The sequence below is a fragment of the Ailuropoda melanoleuca genome, chromosome X, assembly GCF_002007445.2.
Source record: "Ailuropoda melanoleuca isolate Jingjing chromosome X, ASM200744v2, whole genome shotgun sequence".
Lineage (NCBI taxonomy): Eukaryota > Metazoa > Chordata > Mammalia > Carnivora > Ursidae > Ailuropoda > Ailuropoda melanoleuca.
The window spans coordinates 96,632,393-96,649,545 of NC_048238.1; the positions used below are offsets into that span (position 1 = coordinate 96,632,393).

The following is a 17,153-nucleotide window of genomic DNA, read 5'->3' on the forward strand; positions in this document are numbered from 1 at the left end:
TCACTAGTGGCGTCTATGTCTCCCATGAATGGAAAGTGTTACAGCCGTTGATCAGGCTAAGAAGGTGCGAGGCCCAGGGCTAGGTCGGACGGTACAGAGCATCAGTGAAGTGGGGACAATGAGGGAGGGATTCCGTTGGGGGCCTTCCAGGAGAGCTCAATCATCCTAGATGGAAAAGACCAGGCACAAATGTTTGTAAAGCCCCTAGAACGGTGTCTGGCCCACAGCAAAAGTTATATATGTGTTTATTAAATAAAAATGCTGAACTGATGTATTTATGCCATCAAAAATTTATTTTTAAAAAAGATATAAAAATATAAAGAGCTTTATTCATGAAATTATCACGAGCTGCCCTCTCTCAAAGGCGCTCCTAAGGGGGCTACCGAAACACTTAAATTTGTCTGAGATTAGAAAATATATACTAATGTTAGAAAAAAAGCATCTACGGGAGACCCCAAACCCGGGGATCACATGGACTCAATGAGATCGTCGAAGCAAAGACACCAATCTTCGGACATATCCACGACGGAAGACGGCTGCTCCAGCTGGCCCTCCTGAGCCTCTGCTTGGTGCCGTGGGGCCTGGGCACCGTTTTCTTCGTTGAAGACACAAGGTGGACAGTCGCAGTTGGGCCTTTGGCTGGACTGCGACAAGGTGAACACGTCGTAACTTGCCTCGCCGTCCTGGGTTGTGGTGCCCGTCTCACTGGCTCCCCTCAGGGGGCAGGGCGGAGTGAGCCACGGGGACCCTTGGGGAGCAGTGCAGGACACTGGGATCATATACTTCGAAGAGGTCACCTTTGAAGCGTAGTGCAGCTCCGTGCTGTACATAACCATGTCCAGAGAGATGGCCTTGGCCCGGATGCCACATTCGGTAACGCGGTAGGTGAACTGGTAGGAGTGGGGCTGAACGTGGTTGGCAGGACAGCCCAGGCCCAAGTGCAACTCATGGAAGTGAACATACACGTCGTTATTCAACATGAAGGGGTGCACGGTGACCATGAACCAGTCTATGGAGCACAGGACAGTCACTGGACTTTGTGCGGCACAGGCCGGAAACAGAGAGATGAGGATGAACATCCCTCCTATCAACTCGAAAACTTTCATCCCTGCGGCCGGTCAGGTAACGACGCTCAGGCAGCTGTCTGGGGAGGAATTCTAGAACACACAAAGATACAAAAGGCACATCATCTTATTTCCTATTGAAAGTTCAAACACAATCATTAAAAAAAAACACAAGTATTTTCGAAAGGTTAAGACAGTAGGACTTAAATGTTCTCTGAACAAAGGTGAGGTGACGGATGTGTTCATTAACTCGATTGGGTGACTCCTTTCACGATGTATTCATATGTCAGACCATCGCGTTGTACACTTTCAATATCCTATAATTTCTTAAAAAAATTTTATTTATTTGTCAGAGAGAGAGAGAGAACATGAGCACAAGCAGGGGGAGTAGCAGTGGGAGAGGGACAAGCAGGCTCCCCACTGAGCAGGGAGCCCGATGGATGTGGGGCTCGATCCCAGGACCTTGGGATCGTGACCTGAGCCAAAGGAAGACACTTCACCGACCAAGGCACCCAGGCGTCCCTCAATATCCTATAATTTTTATTTGTCAATTATAGCTCAAGAAAACTGAAAACAAAGAAAACAGAGAAGAGGAAAACATTCTTGTGAGAGAGAACAGAATTTCAGTTTCATTGTTGAAACTCGCGTGGTGATAGGGGACCACAGCGGCTTCTCTAAGTGGCCTTAGCACGCTGTTTCGGGATAAAACGCATATCCCTCCTATAGCGAATGAGAGTCGACCCTGGTCAGCAAAGGCATCCCTCTGTGTGCAACCCCAACACAGAAAATGATACTGTTTTCATGCCAAACTAACGAAGGCTGCAGGAGATACAGTTTAATTCAAGCTGGCGGCACTACCCTCCTTAAGGGCCCCCGGGGTCCTCTCATATACCATAAATGCACCCCTCTCTATGGCCTTGTGTTGGTGAGTGACAAACATAATTAAATAAAAGCCAGAGAAGAAACTGTGGTTTATTTCTGACAAGCATATACTGAAATCTTCCCAAGAGGCTCACTTAAAATGAGCAAATGGATACTCACTCCATAAACTGTCGCAGTAACATTGGAAGAGACCCAGAGATTCCCTGATTCATCAGTCAGGACACCTTGTAAAATCATGAAATCGCAGAAACAAAAAATACTGCTTTTTTAATTTTACATTTTCCCATTCATATGATACATGAAAACAACTTGAGGCAGCTCCTAACATCTTCTTTGTGGCCACGGTTGGCACCTCACCGAGTTGTACGCTTTGCTTGATAGTTTTATTTTCGCTAGTTTTTTATGTCTTTTCTTTTTCAGTGGGAAGCTCTGCGGCCACTTCCTAGTCCTGTTGCCCTTTACTTACAAAAGAGTGGTGGAGAGAGCAAAATGGGGAGAAAAATGAGCCAGGGTAAGGACATATGTCGAAAACCCAATATCAGAAAGAGGTGACAAATGACACAAGGAATATCACCAAATATTGTCCGACTTCGCTTTCATTTTAAAAGTGAAAATGACATAAATGAAATAGAACTGCACCTAAATTTTTGAAGGAAATGGATGTGTGTGAGTGTGGGGTTTTACTTTTGTTCCCTGATGAGTTCAGTCACCCAGGCCTACACACATCCGTTCTTTGACTCTTATCTATTGAGCACCTACTATGTGCACTGCACTGTACTAAAAAGCATCCCAAGACATTTCCATCCTCCCCCTTCCCCAGCTGCAGAAACGCAGCTCTTTCTCTTCCTTTGATACCGATGGACTTGCTGCATTCTTGGATGGAAACCATGGTATAAGGGGCCCGCTAGGAAAGGGGGGTGGCCTGCACGAAAGGCTTTGTTTCTAAGTCAGGCACTTGATCTGATGGGCACAGATCGCGCCTCCCTATGTCTCTCATGAATGACTCCTCATCCTCTTGGGGGGTGTTGGGTGTAAAGAGAAGTCTACGCGGTCTACCTGGCTCCTTCCTTCCCCCTTGGTTTGTTCTGGTGTCTCTCCCGGGACCGCCTTTTCATCTTGCGCAAAGCAGAAACAGAAGCAGCAGCAACAAACAGAGAAATGGACCCCCGTGCCCCTCCAAGAAAACAAAACAAACAAAATAAAAGAGCAACAACAACAACAACAACAAAACACAAGTCAACTCTGATGGCAGGAGAATGACTCAACGGTTACATACACAAACGGCTTGCTCTGGAATGACACCTGATGCCTGCTGAGGTCATCATCACTCCATCCCCAGTGCTATCCACTCCGGTCCCCGGCTCACGGAGCCCACCCTGCCCCGAGCGTGTTTTAGGAGTGGCTTTCTCGCCCTCTCTCGCCTTCTCCCTGCCCTTAATATCATCTCATGACCAGGACCTATTTGCCCTGAACAAAAGCCTCTCCTTTCGGGAGTTCCTGGAACAGGCCAGAGAAACAATCCTTCCCTTCCATTTTGGTTGTCCCAACCCAAAACTGAGACCCCAGTGTAAGGCTGAGCTCTTGGGCGGGGAGTTCAGCCTTCTGCTTCTTAAGCATCTTCTCTCTCCCCCGCCCCCCCCGAATAATCCAAACAGGGTTATAAAAACCCCCAGAGAGTCTCTGAGAAATAAGACAGCTGTCCCCCAAGCAAACATTTGAGACCAGGTCACCCTCCACATCTACTTCTGGGTGACACTGCGCTGAATCGGTCTTGAAGAAAGGGCTTTAGTAATGTCACTGAGTTTGGGGGTGCATTTAGTGCCAATCTCCAAACTCAGGACCCGCTTTCTTTTCTCCAACTTTTTGCAGCCAGGAACAGATGGCCACATGAGGGGAGCAATCCATGAAGATGCCTCCAGGGTGTGATAGCATACCTTCAAGCTCAGAGAAAACTTACAAACGAAGTCAGTGTGACAGCACGTTCGAGACTGTGTGTCTCTGAGAGGGAGGAGTGGGGGGACTAGGGGGAGAGCAGAATGTACTTGCTAATGAGCTTGCTAGCCCGAGCTTGGTGCTGCACTTCGGAAGTCATTCTGTTTTGCTGAGGACAGGTCCTCAGCACTGGGCAGCCTCCCCTTTCCTGCTGCCCAAGATTCCCAGGCCAGGGTAGAGGCTGTGTGTGTGTGTGTGTGTATGTGTGTGTGTGTGTGTGCCAAATGGAAGGTATTTTTAGCCATCCTTGGGGCTGTGCACAGCATCCCTGGAGCTGTGGACAGAATCCTATTTCAAGTCTCCAGAAATCTTTGGAGCTAAGGGGAGCTGAGGACAAGGAAGAAATGAGCAGGTCTCAGGGTTTGCGTTACCATAGCCCCATTTTGACTTGATTGCAAATTAGCTCCACGACATCCCAGAAGCAATGAGCTTAGGTGCATTCGTACAGCCAAGCAGGGCCCCGCTATTGGTACAAGCCGTCCTGAACTGAGCTAGAGAGGCCCACAAACCCGGAGCTACTAAGGGCACCTGGATGCAAAATGTTTGCTTTCCCTGCAGCTACAGAATACAGTAGCTTTCTGTTTTTCTATATGTGGTCTATGCATATATATTTCCCATTAGTTCCTTCGACAGAGTTTTCCTCCTTGCCTTTCTTTTTTTTTTTCAAGAACTCCCTAATAAGCCTAATTCTTAATAAATCTTTTCCATTCATTCATCCATCTATCCATCCATCCATCCATCCATTCATCCATCTTTTACATTTCAAAAAATCATGTAATGTTTCACTTTGGCAACACGAAGTCTATTTCTTCGTGTCTTACAAGAAAGAGACTGGATATTGGCATAAACACACAGCATTTTTAATCTCGGGAAGAAAAGACCCTTTTTAAAAGAGACAAAAGCTGAAGACCAAATTACTTTTCTGCTGTTTGTGTTTGGTGAGAGCCGACAGGACTTTTCTTTTGCCTTCCCATCTCCTCTGATGTCGTTAGAGACACATATGAACCCTTTTCATGGGGATTGGGGAGGGGAATTAGCTAAACATTTCCACATCTGGTTTGGGAACGGTTTGGAACAAGAACTCACTCCATAGGCTCCTGGAAGCTTTTGGGGTCGACAGTTATTTATTTTTAAAATTCAGTATACTCATGACAGCGTAGTTATCAATTGTATATTGTTTTCCCAGAATCTTGTTGTCAAAACAAAAGGAAACAGAGGGGAAAAGGAAACTCCAAAGCAGTATGCAATTATCTCAGGGAAATAGAACTGTCAGGGATTTGATTTGCAGCAAAGTTGGTTCGCTCTCTTGCAGCTGATGTGAAGAAAAATGAAGCAAAGATTCTTTCACAAAACAAGAAACAGAGAAAAGACTCCTAACACTTTGGGAGCTCTGTATTTTAGAAATTCAAACCGTCCCTTTCTCACTGTCTCCTGCCAGCCTCTTCCAGGTTCGGGAGGCTTTTAAAATGGAAGGTTTTTTTTTTTTTTTTTTTTTTTTTGAGGAAGCCCAGTTTTAAAGAATTCGTAGGTTCACTGCTCTCAAAGAAAGTGAGGATTGTGATTATACTAATGATGTCGAAGGTACATTAAAGTGAGTTCAAAAATTCAATAACTGCTTTTGGTGGAATTTGCGTGAATTCGAAAGGATCTGGGTCCAGTGAAGTTTGCCAGCCTTGCGAAGAACAGTGTTAAAGTAACCACACGTTATTCATCATTGTGCGTGGAAGAAGAATTATGAACTGCTAATGCTTAACAATGTCCACTTTCTCAACAGAGGAAAACACCTTGCCTCAACCCTAGAAAAGACTTCATTAAAATTAAATGAGAAGTAGTCATTAAAAAAGGGTTTTCTGATTCTAAGAGTAACTGCAGAAAAATGGACGGATGCAGAAAACAGAAAAAAACCACTTCTTAATCTTTAAAGTAACCACTGTTAAATTTTGGTTTATATATTTCTGTATTTTTGGGGGACACATATATGTATATGTTTATATGTATAAAATAGATATAAATATATATTATATGTTTGTATATGTAACACATTTATTTTACATATATTATCTATATATGTTATATAGACACACATATATATTATCTATATGTTATATAGCTATATATAGAGATATAAAATAAATGTATATATGTTGTATAAATATACATATTTATATATATGTATATATGTATAAAATCCAAAGTCATTTCTGGAAAAAAAAAGCCAAGGCTTTTTGAAAGCTGTTTTTAATTTTTGACATTGAATTTGAAAGCAATCAAAGCATTATTTTTGTTTGGGCCATCTGGTTTTGTTCTTATAATCTGTTAAGCTATCAAGCATAGTTTAAATGTCATGGTTCATCTCATGCACAAATAAAGGTTGCGAAATAAATAAGAGCCCAGGCTCCTTGTAGGAGAAGTTTTCGTCGGGTCACCACTTTCGTTACTAAAAGGTGCGTGGTCCGACGTGAAGGGAAACCATCACAAGGCTACACAGGAAGGGTAAACCGTATCCTGACGGAACAGAAGTTTATTTCCAAATAAATACAGAAAGCCATACTTTAATGGAAGTTGCAAATATCAGGTCATGGCAACTCTTTCCCTGCCATAGGAGAAGCTGAATTAGTGTGATTTTAAAGCTGAACGAAGGGATGGATTTCATAATCTTCCTAAAATGTAAGGAAAATCCCCAAGGCATGCCCCTAATTCAGTTTACGTTTTAATTTAATCATTCGAGTTTGATTTTTTTTTTCAGAAAACTACACCCGTTGCCACAAAGCCCCAGAGTCCCCTCTCATTTTAAAAGACAAGGTGAGTTTGTGTCGGTGCAGCACGCCCAGCCCCACAACAGCGCGGCTGCATTGTTGAGCTACCAGCCGTCTTTGGGGGGTCTGCCCAGACCAGATACAGCCCTGCTCGCCGCAGATGATTTCCCGATGTTACCAGCTGAAGGCAGAGATCAATCCGATGCTCTGATACACCTTTGTCAATAAGCGAGGGCTCGAGCTGGCTTCCAGAAATGGCCAGGCACATTCTTCTCTCCCTTTCAAAGTTGGGATTTGGGGTCCAGGTTTTCTTAAAACAGCCCTAGTGGAAGGATGGCTTCAGTCCAAATCAAACCAAGGTTGACTTTATAGGCTGTTTGGCTGATTTTAACTGACCTGACCAGTATGCACCTTTCCCAAATCCAGAGCCTCTCTGTGTATGTCCCACCCAGAATGTGGCTACTTGGTGCGCGTGTGGACATCCTGACTGGGGCCATTCACCATCCCTCGGCTCCTGAGCGGGAGAAAAGATGTAGAAAATGTTCCTTTGATAGGAAGGCTGGCGGTCATTGTCACCCTACAATTTGGGAGGCCTGCTGGTTGTTAGAGTCGGTAAAGATGCATTGCCCTGTGGTCGGAACAGTGTGGGAAGTGCAAATCATACATGTGTGCGCGCACACAGACGGATGGACAGACAGACACACTAAGGAGAAAGGAAAGCCCAAATCTGTTCCCTACCGTTGCCCCGATGCTTCCTGTTTTTCTCCATTCCTTAATCTTCAGATTGTAAAATCCTTAAGGAACTGGGTCTTGGTCCTATTATAGTATCTGGTCAATCATAAGTACTCAGTAAAAACTTCTTGAATGAAAGAATGAAGGAATCAATGAAGGACCACCAGCCACCTGCCCCTGTGCTTCCTCATCTAGTCCCTGAGAGCTGAAGCTGGTTATAGGCTAACCCCCTGCCCCACTCCTTCCCCCAGACTCTCAGCTGAACGCCCGGAGTAGCAGCAGAGTATTTCTTGGTAGAGAGCTCAGGATCCCTGTCAAGGGTCAAGGGTCAAGGGTCAAGGGTCAAGGTCCCCACTCACGGAAGCCAAGGGCTTTACATCTGCTCAGCACAATGGTACTCACTGCTCTCTCAATGAGCTCTTGGCCAGCCACTCCAGATAAAGCCAGAACCTCTTCTATAAACCCCCCACCCTGATCACTTCCTTCCTTCTGTCAAGCTCCCAAACCCCAAACCAGTGTCAGCATGCCGGGGGTCAGCCACGGAGTCACAGGCTATCCCTACTCTGACGCTCTTGGGCCAGTAAACTCAGTCCACCTCTAGAGGACACAAGGTGCAACTGTCTGGCTTTACATGGGAGGAAAGAAGAAATGCTCAAGCCCCAGCCAGACCCAGTCCGGGCAACCGAGAGCCCCAGCGTCGTCAGAGCCGGAAGCCTCGGGCCCATGGGCACCGCCGAGCGAGGGGGTGCCTGGCAGGGGCTTGCTGGGGTCCCTGGGCTGACGGGGGCCCACGGACACGGCTCCCTGCAGGGGCCCGTGGATGGATTCCCTTCGGCCGGAGGAGAAAGCTAAAGCACGGGCCGCATATTTGTTCCTGCTCGGGCTGGGGCGCAGCGGCGGGCCCACCGGCAGCGCCCAGCACAGAGACGGACACCGGACAGCAGCAGAGGCTCCCGGGAAATCCGACGCAGAAGGGGTGAAGTCTCCCCGGCCACAAGCTGACCCTGGGCTCCCTCCGGGTTGGCCTCTCGGCTCTGCCGACCCAGAGCAAGAGAGAGGTCCGGGCCAACGCCAGGTTTTGTTTCAATGTCCCCTAGCTGGAGGGCTCCCCAAAATGCTTTGAAGTTGACCCCATCTTCACATAGGCTAGCATATTTCACCAGCAAGGATCACTCTCCCTTTCTCTTACCTGTGCCTTTTATGTAAGAAACGTTCGATCCTAGGTGTGAGTTCAAGTGGCAAACACATTGCAAAAAATATATATACCTAATGGGTTGAGCTTGTGTTCATCATCTGTGTATGATAACATATAATGAAAAATAAATGTGCAACATACACATAAAGTTAAAATATGAAATACTGACCTATTATTATCGTTGATAATACATACATATGTGATACATAATACTATTAAAATACATTTTAACAACAAAAAGAGGTCTCCTTTGTCCTGACAATCTATCATTCCCTTAACAAAGAATAAAGAACTCTTATGAAATTTTTCTCAAGGGCCAAGACTTAAAATATATGTATATAATATATGCAAATATATGTGTATATGGATATAAAATATGCAGATATATTCATTATATAATATATAACCCTCCACCTTGGTCACTGTCCTTCCTTCTATATATATATATATATATATATATAAAATATATACTCTATTACATTATATATATATAATATATACTCTATTATATTATATATATTGTATTTATGGGTTGAATTGTGTCTCCTCAAATTCACATTTGAAGTCCTAACTCCCAGTACCTCAGAATGTGACCTTATTTGGAAATAGGGTCTTCACAGACAGAATCAAGTTAAAATGAGGTCATTGGGGTGGTCCCTAATCCATTATGACTGATGTTCTTTTTTTTTTTAAAGATTTTATTTATTCATTTACAGAGAGAGAAAGACAGCCAGCAAGAGGGAACACAAGCAGGGGGAGTGGGAGAGGAAGAAGCAGGCTCCAGCAGAGCAGGGAGCCCAATGCGGGGGCTTGATCCCAGGACCCTGGGATCACGCCCTGAGCTGAAGGCAGATGCTTAACGACTGAGCCACCCAGGCGCCCCTATGACTGATATTCTTATAAGAAGGGGACATTTGGACACAGAGAGCTGCTCAGAGGGAAGACAATGTGAAGACACATGGGGACGACAGCCATGGGACAGGAGTGAATGAAGCATTTGCAAGCCCAAGTGTGCCAAGAATTGTCAGCAAACACCAGAAAGCAGAAGAGGCAAAGGAGGACCCTGTCCTAGAGCCGTCAGAGAGAACATGGCCCTTCTGACACTTGAGCTTGGACCTCCAGCTTCCAGAACTATGAGACAGTAAATTTCTGTTGTTTTGTTTATTTTTAAAGATTTTATTTATTTATTTAATAGAGAGAGAGAGAGAGAGAGAGAGTACAAGGTGGGGAGGGGCAGAGGGAGAAGCAGACTCCCCGCTGAGCAGGAAGCCCAACAAGGGGCTCGATCCCAGGACCCTGGGCTCATGACCTGAGCCGAAGTCAGACGCTTAACTGACTCAGCCACCCAGGCACCCCAAGATTTCTGTTGTTTTAAGCCACCTAGTTTATGGTACTTTGTACAGAGTCCCTTACAAACCAATAAATATATTTCCCCAACCAACTGAACAGACACACATGCTTCCTTCCCGAGATAAGAGCTTTCCATGATGAACGTCCTCACTCCGTGTCTTGCTACAACCTTAAATTCCATTTAGAATCACAAAGCTGGTGAGACTACAAGGAACAGAGACAGGAAGTGAGGATGAGAGGAGTCAGCCAAAGGGACGCTGAGGCTGGTGCTCATCGTCCACAGGAGAAGCAGAATGGGGGTGGCAGTGGGGTTAGCGTAATGTCAGGAAGACTTTCCTATTCTAAAAGTTGCCCACACCTGCATGGAGATAGCAGGTATGAAACCAAGTTTTCCTGGTTCCCCATGGGCATTCAGGCAGAGGCTGGATGGGCACTGGTCAGGATGGCTGGAGAGGGCATTCCCGTCCTGGAGGGGGTGGGGAGGCTAGATTACAGGGTCTTGAAAGTTCTATCACAGGATGCCCCGTGTGTGTTCCCACGTGAGTGTTCATGGTGTTATCATTCCTAATGTGTTCAGAATTGTGTACAATGTGCTCATAATTAGCACATATATTACAAACACAGGCACGGGAGAACACACGCATGCACACACACACACACACACACACGTTATGCATATAGGTCTTCTTTTGGAAGTCTCACAATGTCATTGACACCCAAAGCCTCTACATCTGACACATGGAAGACTACGCAGCACCGTCTCCCCGGGACTGAACCCCCAGCCAGGTTTTTGTTGTCACTGGAGCGTAGTGATACTGGCGGCAATGACAAGGGGGAAGGTGGGAGGGGAGAAGGAGGGTGGGTCATGGTATCAAGGAAGCTACTCAGAATGGGGCTCACTGCCCAGCTCTAAATGTCAGGGGGCTGACACGGCCTTTCTAAAAGCAGCATGATCTCTGAAAGCCCCTCACCAGGGGTGCTCTTTCCAAACTTCTCGCACTGGCTTGAAAAGCCTGGGGCTCTGCTCCTTCCAACGACCTCTATGGAGGCCCTAGCTCAGCTGTAGGGCAAGTGCTCCAAAGTATAAATAGTTTCTGTTTAACCCAGAAAGGAGGAGGAGTCATGACTTCTTTTCTATGCCTATCCCTCTTAGCAATGTTTTAAGCAATGGCAGAACCCAAAGATTTTTAAAAGTTTGTTTGAACATAGATGGGTCACCTATGGCAACAGGTGTCAAACGTTTCCTTTTATTTGGGTATCTTTTCTTTGCACAGAGATCCCCCCCCACACACAGTAGAGTGTGCTCTCTCCTGTTATCTCCCTAGACCCTTAAAGCTCTCCCGTAAGGTTCCCCAAAGAAAGGCACTGCATGTTACAACTGTGGAAATGGGAGCCCAGAAGGGCACAAAGCCTTGGCCAAGATCAAGGCTGGAGAAATGCATCTGGGCCTCGGGCCCTCCCACCAGCCTGCCTGGCTTCTCCCCCTCTTTGATACCATATACAACCTTGTGAGTTATTCTGAGTTAGTCAATGTGGAAAGAAAGGGAAAGTCCTGCAGTGGCCTGACCTAGGGACCACTGTGCCAAGATCCGTGGCAGAGTTCTGCTCCAGTGTCTGAGGGTGGCCCAGTGATTCAGGACACGGAGCCACAACCAACTCCCACTCAGTTGACGTTGCTAAGCAAAGCAAAGCACAGAGGGCCTCTGGGAGCAACTCTCCAGAGCTGGGGAAAAGGTGAGTGAAGCTCTAAGATGGCAAATGGCAGTGAGGAGCAAGGACCAAGCTTTCTAGCACCGGCCAAGATGCGCAAAAGACAAGAGGAAGGATGGAGTATTTATAGATGGGAGAGGGCAGGCCCCGTTAGACCCCAGCTGAGCCGGGAGTTTGTGTGTCCCTATCCCCTTCTCGCTTGGTCAAGTTTTCTTTTCATTCCTGAGTTATGGAACAAAGACAGAACCCGAGTCCACCCATTAGCCGGGGCCATTCATCAGAGGCAGCTGCATGACTGTAGAGATGAAAATTCCTTTGAAGAAGGAAGGAAGGAAATGGACATTTATTGAAGTTAGGAAACTCACTAAAGTCACAGAGCTTGTAAATGGCAAAGACAGGACTGGAAGCATCTGCCATGCTCACGGAGCTCCCATAGTTTTATTTCTAGTATATTCCACCACCGAGAAAGTAAACACTGGGAAAGTATTTAAAAAAGAGGGCATACAAAAGCATAGATTGTTTATGGGGATCAGAGTCTAGGGTGATGGGAAGGTGGGGGAAATTAATAGCTTTTCAAGCAGGGGAAATGGAGGGGGGAAGAAAGGCCATAAATGAGAGACAGAAATTCTGAGGCACTGGGAGAAGATCAGTCTAGATCACTGTTTATATTTTAGCACTCCTTATATTTTAGACTTCTTGAGAACAAGCAGTCATTTCTGATTTCCATGGAACACACTTATTCCAGGAGCTGAATGCATACCCAGAGCATAATGAACCTTTGGCCACACTGTATATTCAGGCCTTCCCAGTCTAGTTTGACAAGGGAAACATGTATGGCTTCTGTACAGAGCAACCGAATATGGCAACCCCAAGCTATGAAGAATGGCCTGCAGGCTCACCCAATAAATCTTCCTGAATGGAAAAAGGGTACCACACATTCCCCAACTCTCACATTTGTTACGAAAGTAGGGGATCACATATTCCCAATTCCACCCCAAGGACAGAGATTGTGTCTTTTTTCTGATTTCATCGTGTCTTTAAAAAGAACACCGGGCTTTATTTACCAAACCTGGATGTTTGGGAAGCTCCAGACAGGGCTCGGATGAGAGTGGGGGGCGGGGGAACAGACGGCTAAATGTAGATTCAGTGGGTAATTTCACATCAGAACCGTGTTCTACTCAACTAGGGCTGGGCTGGGTTTTCGAAAACATTTTGGTGTTCACTTAAAAAAAAAAGCCTACTGAGTGAGCATAAAGAAAGTGGTAGGGCTGGGTGCTCTTTATTCCTGGTGGAAGATATTAGCTGGAGATGTTACAGGAAGGAATTGAGTTTATTTCCCTCCAGTAATACCATCTGGCGTTCTCTCAGCCTCTGTATGAAGAATCTTATCTTGTTTGAGCCATGCTCTGGCTCATAATAAGAGTTGAACAACTGTGGCACCCACCTGTTCCGAATCAAGACTAGGGTATTAAGATCAGCAGTGCTGACCCATTAGAAGAGCCTGACCGTGCTGGGTGGAAGGCGAACCTCTCCTAAGCCTGGGGATTAGCATGTTCACATCGGGACACTAACTGAAGCAGGTGCTCATTCTGTGGGTGATTCAGAGTCATTTTTCTGGCTGCCTCAAGGTAGAAGCTGAAATAGAATAAGTCCTCGAGGGCATGACCCCCAGACAGGGGACAGGGAGATAAGGGAGACACTCCCTGTTCTTTGCTTCCTTGGAAAATGGCAAGAGAAACTCTTGGCACAAAATGGCGGCTGCCTTGGCCCTTTGGTGGTGGTGCCACAGAACGAGGGGCGAAAGAGTATGAAGGATTGAAGAAGTATGAAGGATTGTCTCTGGCGGGGGATATGGTCCTTCAGTGAGGCGAGGTACGTGTACATTCTAAGTCTCTACATAAGCAATACTTTCAAAAGGGCCACCTTAGCCTTATTTGTAAAATAAACTGCTTTTCAGAGAGGAGGGCTTCTCTTCTGCCTCCCTTTGTGAGATTCTGCTTGTGGGAGATTGGAGACCTGGGTGGGGGGTATATTTTTTTAAATCAAGTTTTAGGTAGCATTTATTATTTCCAAATATAAGAATTTCTGGCTTTATTTTGCCTTCGTCTTAAGAGTCCATGAATCTGTAAGGGTGCCTGGAAATCAGATGCTCATAATATTCCGGTCCTTACTGCCCCTGTATGGACACATCCCTGGGACTTCTGGGTTTGGCTATTTGGATATTGGGGCTAATAAGTGGTCTTGGCGAGGAGGTTATGGAGGAGACAACGACTTAATTCACCTTCTAGGACACGAATGGGTGAGACCATTAGTGGACAGAACAGGGGTAAGAAGTCATTATTTGAAAGTAAAAAAGTTCTGGAGGGTTTACCGCAGGATAGTCGAGTAGCTAAGGGGCTTTGATGTGTCACAGAGACCCGAATGAAACTGTGGTCTGGTTTTACTAGCTGTGGAAACTTGGGCAGGTTTCTTTCTTTCTTTCTTTCTTTCTTTCTTTCTTTCTTTCTTTCTTTTGAGAGAGAGAGAGAGCTTGTGCATGTGAGGTGGGGGAGGGGCAGGGGGAAAGAGAATATTTTTTAAATTTATTTTTATTTTTTTAAAGATTTTATTTCTTCATATGAGAGAGAGAGAGCATGAGCAGGGGTGAGAGGCAAAGGCAGAGGGAGAAGCAGGCTCCCTGCTGAGCTGGGAGCCTGCCGTGGGGCTCGATCCCAGGACCCTGAGATCATGACCTGAGCTGAAACCAAGAATTGGATTCTTAACTGACTGCAACCCCCAGGTGCCCCACGGGCATGTTACTTTCTAAGCGTTGTCTTCCTCATTGGTAAAATGAGGATAGTAAAAATAACAGCCTTAACACTTCATAGTTTCATGGTGAGTGTAAAACTGTTCTGCAGCGTTCCTGCCACCCGAGCCCTCGATAAATGGGAGCTACCATTAAAATTATTATTGGTGAATAGAGAAACACAAGTAAACCCAGTGAAACAGCGTTCACACACATTGTAGCAGCTCCTATCTGTTTTTGTGCTGCCATCTAAAGAACACGGAGTTTTTCAAAGGCCTGGGAGTTGGAGATATGCAGATCTAAGCTTGAATTGGGGCACTGTCTAGCTGTGTGACCTTGGGCAAGTCAGTTGCCCCTCCTGCCCTCTGTTTCCTTATCTAAAGCAGGGCCAGTTCTAATAAGCACCTCACAGGACTGGAGGATTGAGGTATGAGGAACCGCACGTACGGGGCCTGGCAGAGCGCAAGTGCCTGATAAATGGGAACTATAGAATAGGCTTGGGCAGACAGCCTGGCTGCAGGCTTCCTCCCCCCCCACCCCCTCTACCCCCTTGTTAGTCCCAACTAGAGTGCCATCAATCTGCCACTCTCCTTGGGGGTTGCCGGAAATTCCTGGCGCAGATGTGTCCTACAGGGACGAATTTTGGATATTCCTCCGTCCACCCCTGTTACCACTGAATTATGGGGGGAGAGAAGGAGAGAAGAACCATTGAGAGGGAGAGGAGAAAACAAACGTCTTCTGTATACTCCCGTCCTGGCGAGCCTAGGCGTATGCCTGAAATAGGTGTTCGGTAAATACTTGAGGAATGTATGTACAAATGAATGAAAGAGCAAGGTGGCAGGCAGGCATCCGGGAACGACAGGGAGAAATGAGAGTCATGGCAAACTCTCCCGACTCAGTCAGCACAACATCTCTATCTCGGGGGCCTCCTCCCCTGGCCACGGGCCGTGGCCAACCCCAAATCCCTCCTTCCTTTGGCACAGGCTACATGCAATAGCCTTCAGCCCCCTTCAAGATCCCGAGATAGAAGCTTGAGGGTGGATCGGGGCTCCCCACTTTGGGTCTCGAGGCCCCAAGGCTCTCTGCTGTGGGCAGAACACAGCTTCATTCTAAGGCGGGTCTCAGCGAGCTCCTCCAGGGATCTCCAGGGATCGTCCCTTCCACCGTTAGGAGATTCCTCCTTGTCCTGAGACCACGCAGTCAGGTGACGGGGGACGGGTCCACTGGTCCACTTCCATTTCTCCTTCATGCGTGAAAGCAACTGGACTACCAGGTCTGGCCGTGAATCACATGCAAATGAGTGAGGACAACGGTACGCACAGGTCAATCAACACAAGCATCGGACAAGCATGCTGACCGTGGAAGGGACTGAGGTTGAGGATGATGCTTTCATGGACAACATTTAAAACCTTACGTGCTGTGGTTTCTCAGCGCCTTTCATGAGCTCGATTTCTGTTCTGACATTTGTTTCAAATAAGGTTTCCTTCCATAAAAATACCACTTAAGGACACACACACAGAATACATGTTTGGCTTTTCCTGGGTGTTAAATATTTTATTTGATGTGCTGATTTTCCAACCACACTGCTGGGAAATTAATATGCACTTAATTGACTGTATGACAAGCTCTCAACACAGAAGCAACAGTGATTTGGATCCTGACACCTTAATTCTTTACCTCTTGCTCTCTGTGAGCTCCCAGCCTGGTTTTCACACCCAACCTCGAGTTACCCACACATTCTACCAATGGCACATAAAAGCGGGCAAAACATCTCCAAAACAACAACAACAAGTAATTGGAAAAATAGTGTGAGAGTTCTACCCTACATGATGTGATTAAAAGTAAAGAAAGTATTTTCAAGTGACCCCTTAAGCCAGCCCTTTCGAACACATGTAGCTTCCTGATTGGTTCCACACTCACACCATCTCTGGCTTGATCTGGTTCTGGGGGTCTGACTCAGCAAGCTTTTGTTTTAGCTCATTTTAGCTCATTCCACAGGCTGAGAGAGCGAGGGGTCTCCATAAGTTGCCCTTTTACTGTGAAAATAAAAAATACTGGAGAAAACCAGGGCTGACTTCCAATGTGGGCAGCTCCAGCTCATGGGTCAGTGGATGAGCCCCAGGGAGTGTGTGGAGGGGACCCCGAGGTGGGGGTAAATTTGGGCCTAATGGCAGCTGGCCGGGCAGCTGGTGGGGAGCAGCTGCAGGAGGGGACAGCTTCCATGGAGGGTAGAATTGAAAGTTGGACTTCTGTACAGAACTGTTCAAGCTGACCTGACCCGGGGTTGAATTCTATCCGTTGGTATATGTTTACTGGCTTATGCTTTGACATTAGATGCCCAAGGGGTGGGGGAGTGGGCCAGGGGCACAAAGAAGGACCTTGGCCTCCTTCCGGAGTCCCAGCATTACTGGGGAGATTTCAAGACCCAAAGGTGGCAATTCCCATGTGACCTTCCCCTCAATGCCATGTTTTGATGGAACTTAGCAGTGAGAATGTACTGCCAACAGGGCTCTCATTTAAAGTTAAAATGTCCTTTCATAACTGTTGGAAAGGACGTTTGTATACAGAGAGTATCTAGGATTTGCCCATTCCTGTAAAAAAAAAAAATCCTTCCTGACTGTAAATCTTGTGCTCTGTAAATAATTTTTGGGTCCAAGAGACCAACAACTGGCATTTTCATACCCCCA

General features: G+C 46.3%; 2 protein-coding genes across 3 annotated transcripts in view; both read right to left on the minus strand.

The window, feature by feature from the left end:
• Positions 1 to 282: 282 nt before the first annotated feature.
• Positions 283 to 1,138, minus strand: PLAC1 (placenta enriched 1). Its single transcript, XM_034648951.1, has one exon. The coding sequence runs from the start codon at positions 1,104 to 1,106 to the stop codon at positions 468 to 470; it is 639 nt and encodes a 212-aa protein (XP_034504842.1). The 5' UTR covers positions 1,107 to 1,138; the 3' UTR covers positions 283 to 467.
• Positions 1,046 to 17,153, minus strand: part of FAM122B (family with sequence similarity 122B) — a 206,817-nt gene continuing 190,709 nt past the window's right edge. The window contains exon 10 of one of the 2 annotated variants that reach the window (XM_019799180.2): positions 1,046 to 1,157. In XM_019799180.2, coding sequence (XP_019654739.1) covers position 1,157 — 1 coding nt within the window. In that variant the 3' untranslated portion in view covers positions 1,046 to 1,156. The remainder of the gene's footprint in view (positions 1,158 to 17,153) is intronic. The other variant, XM_034648950.1, reaches the window with a different exon arrangement.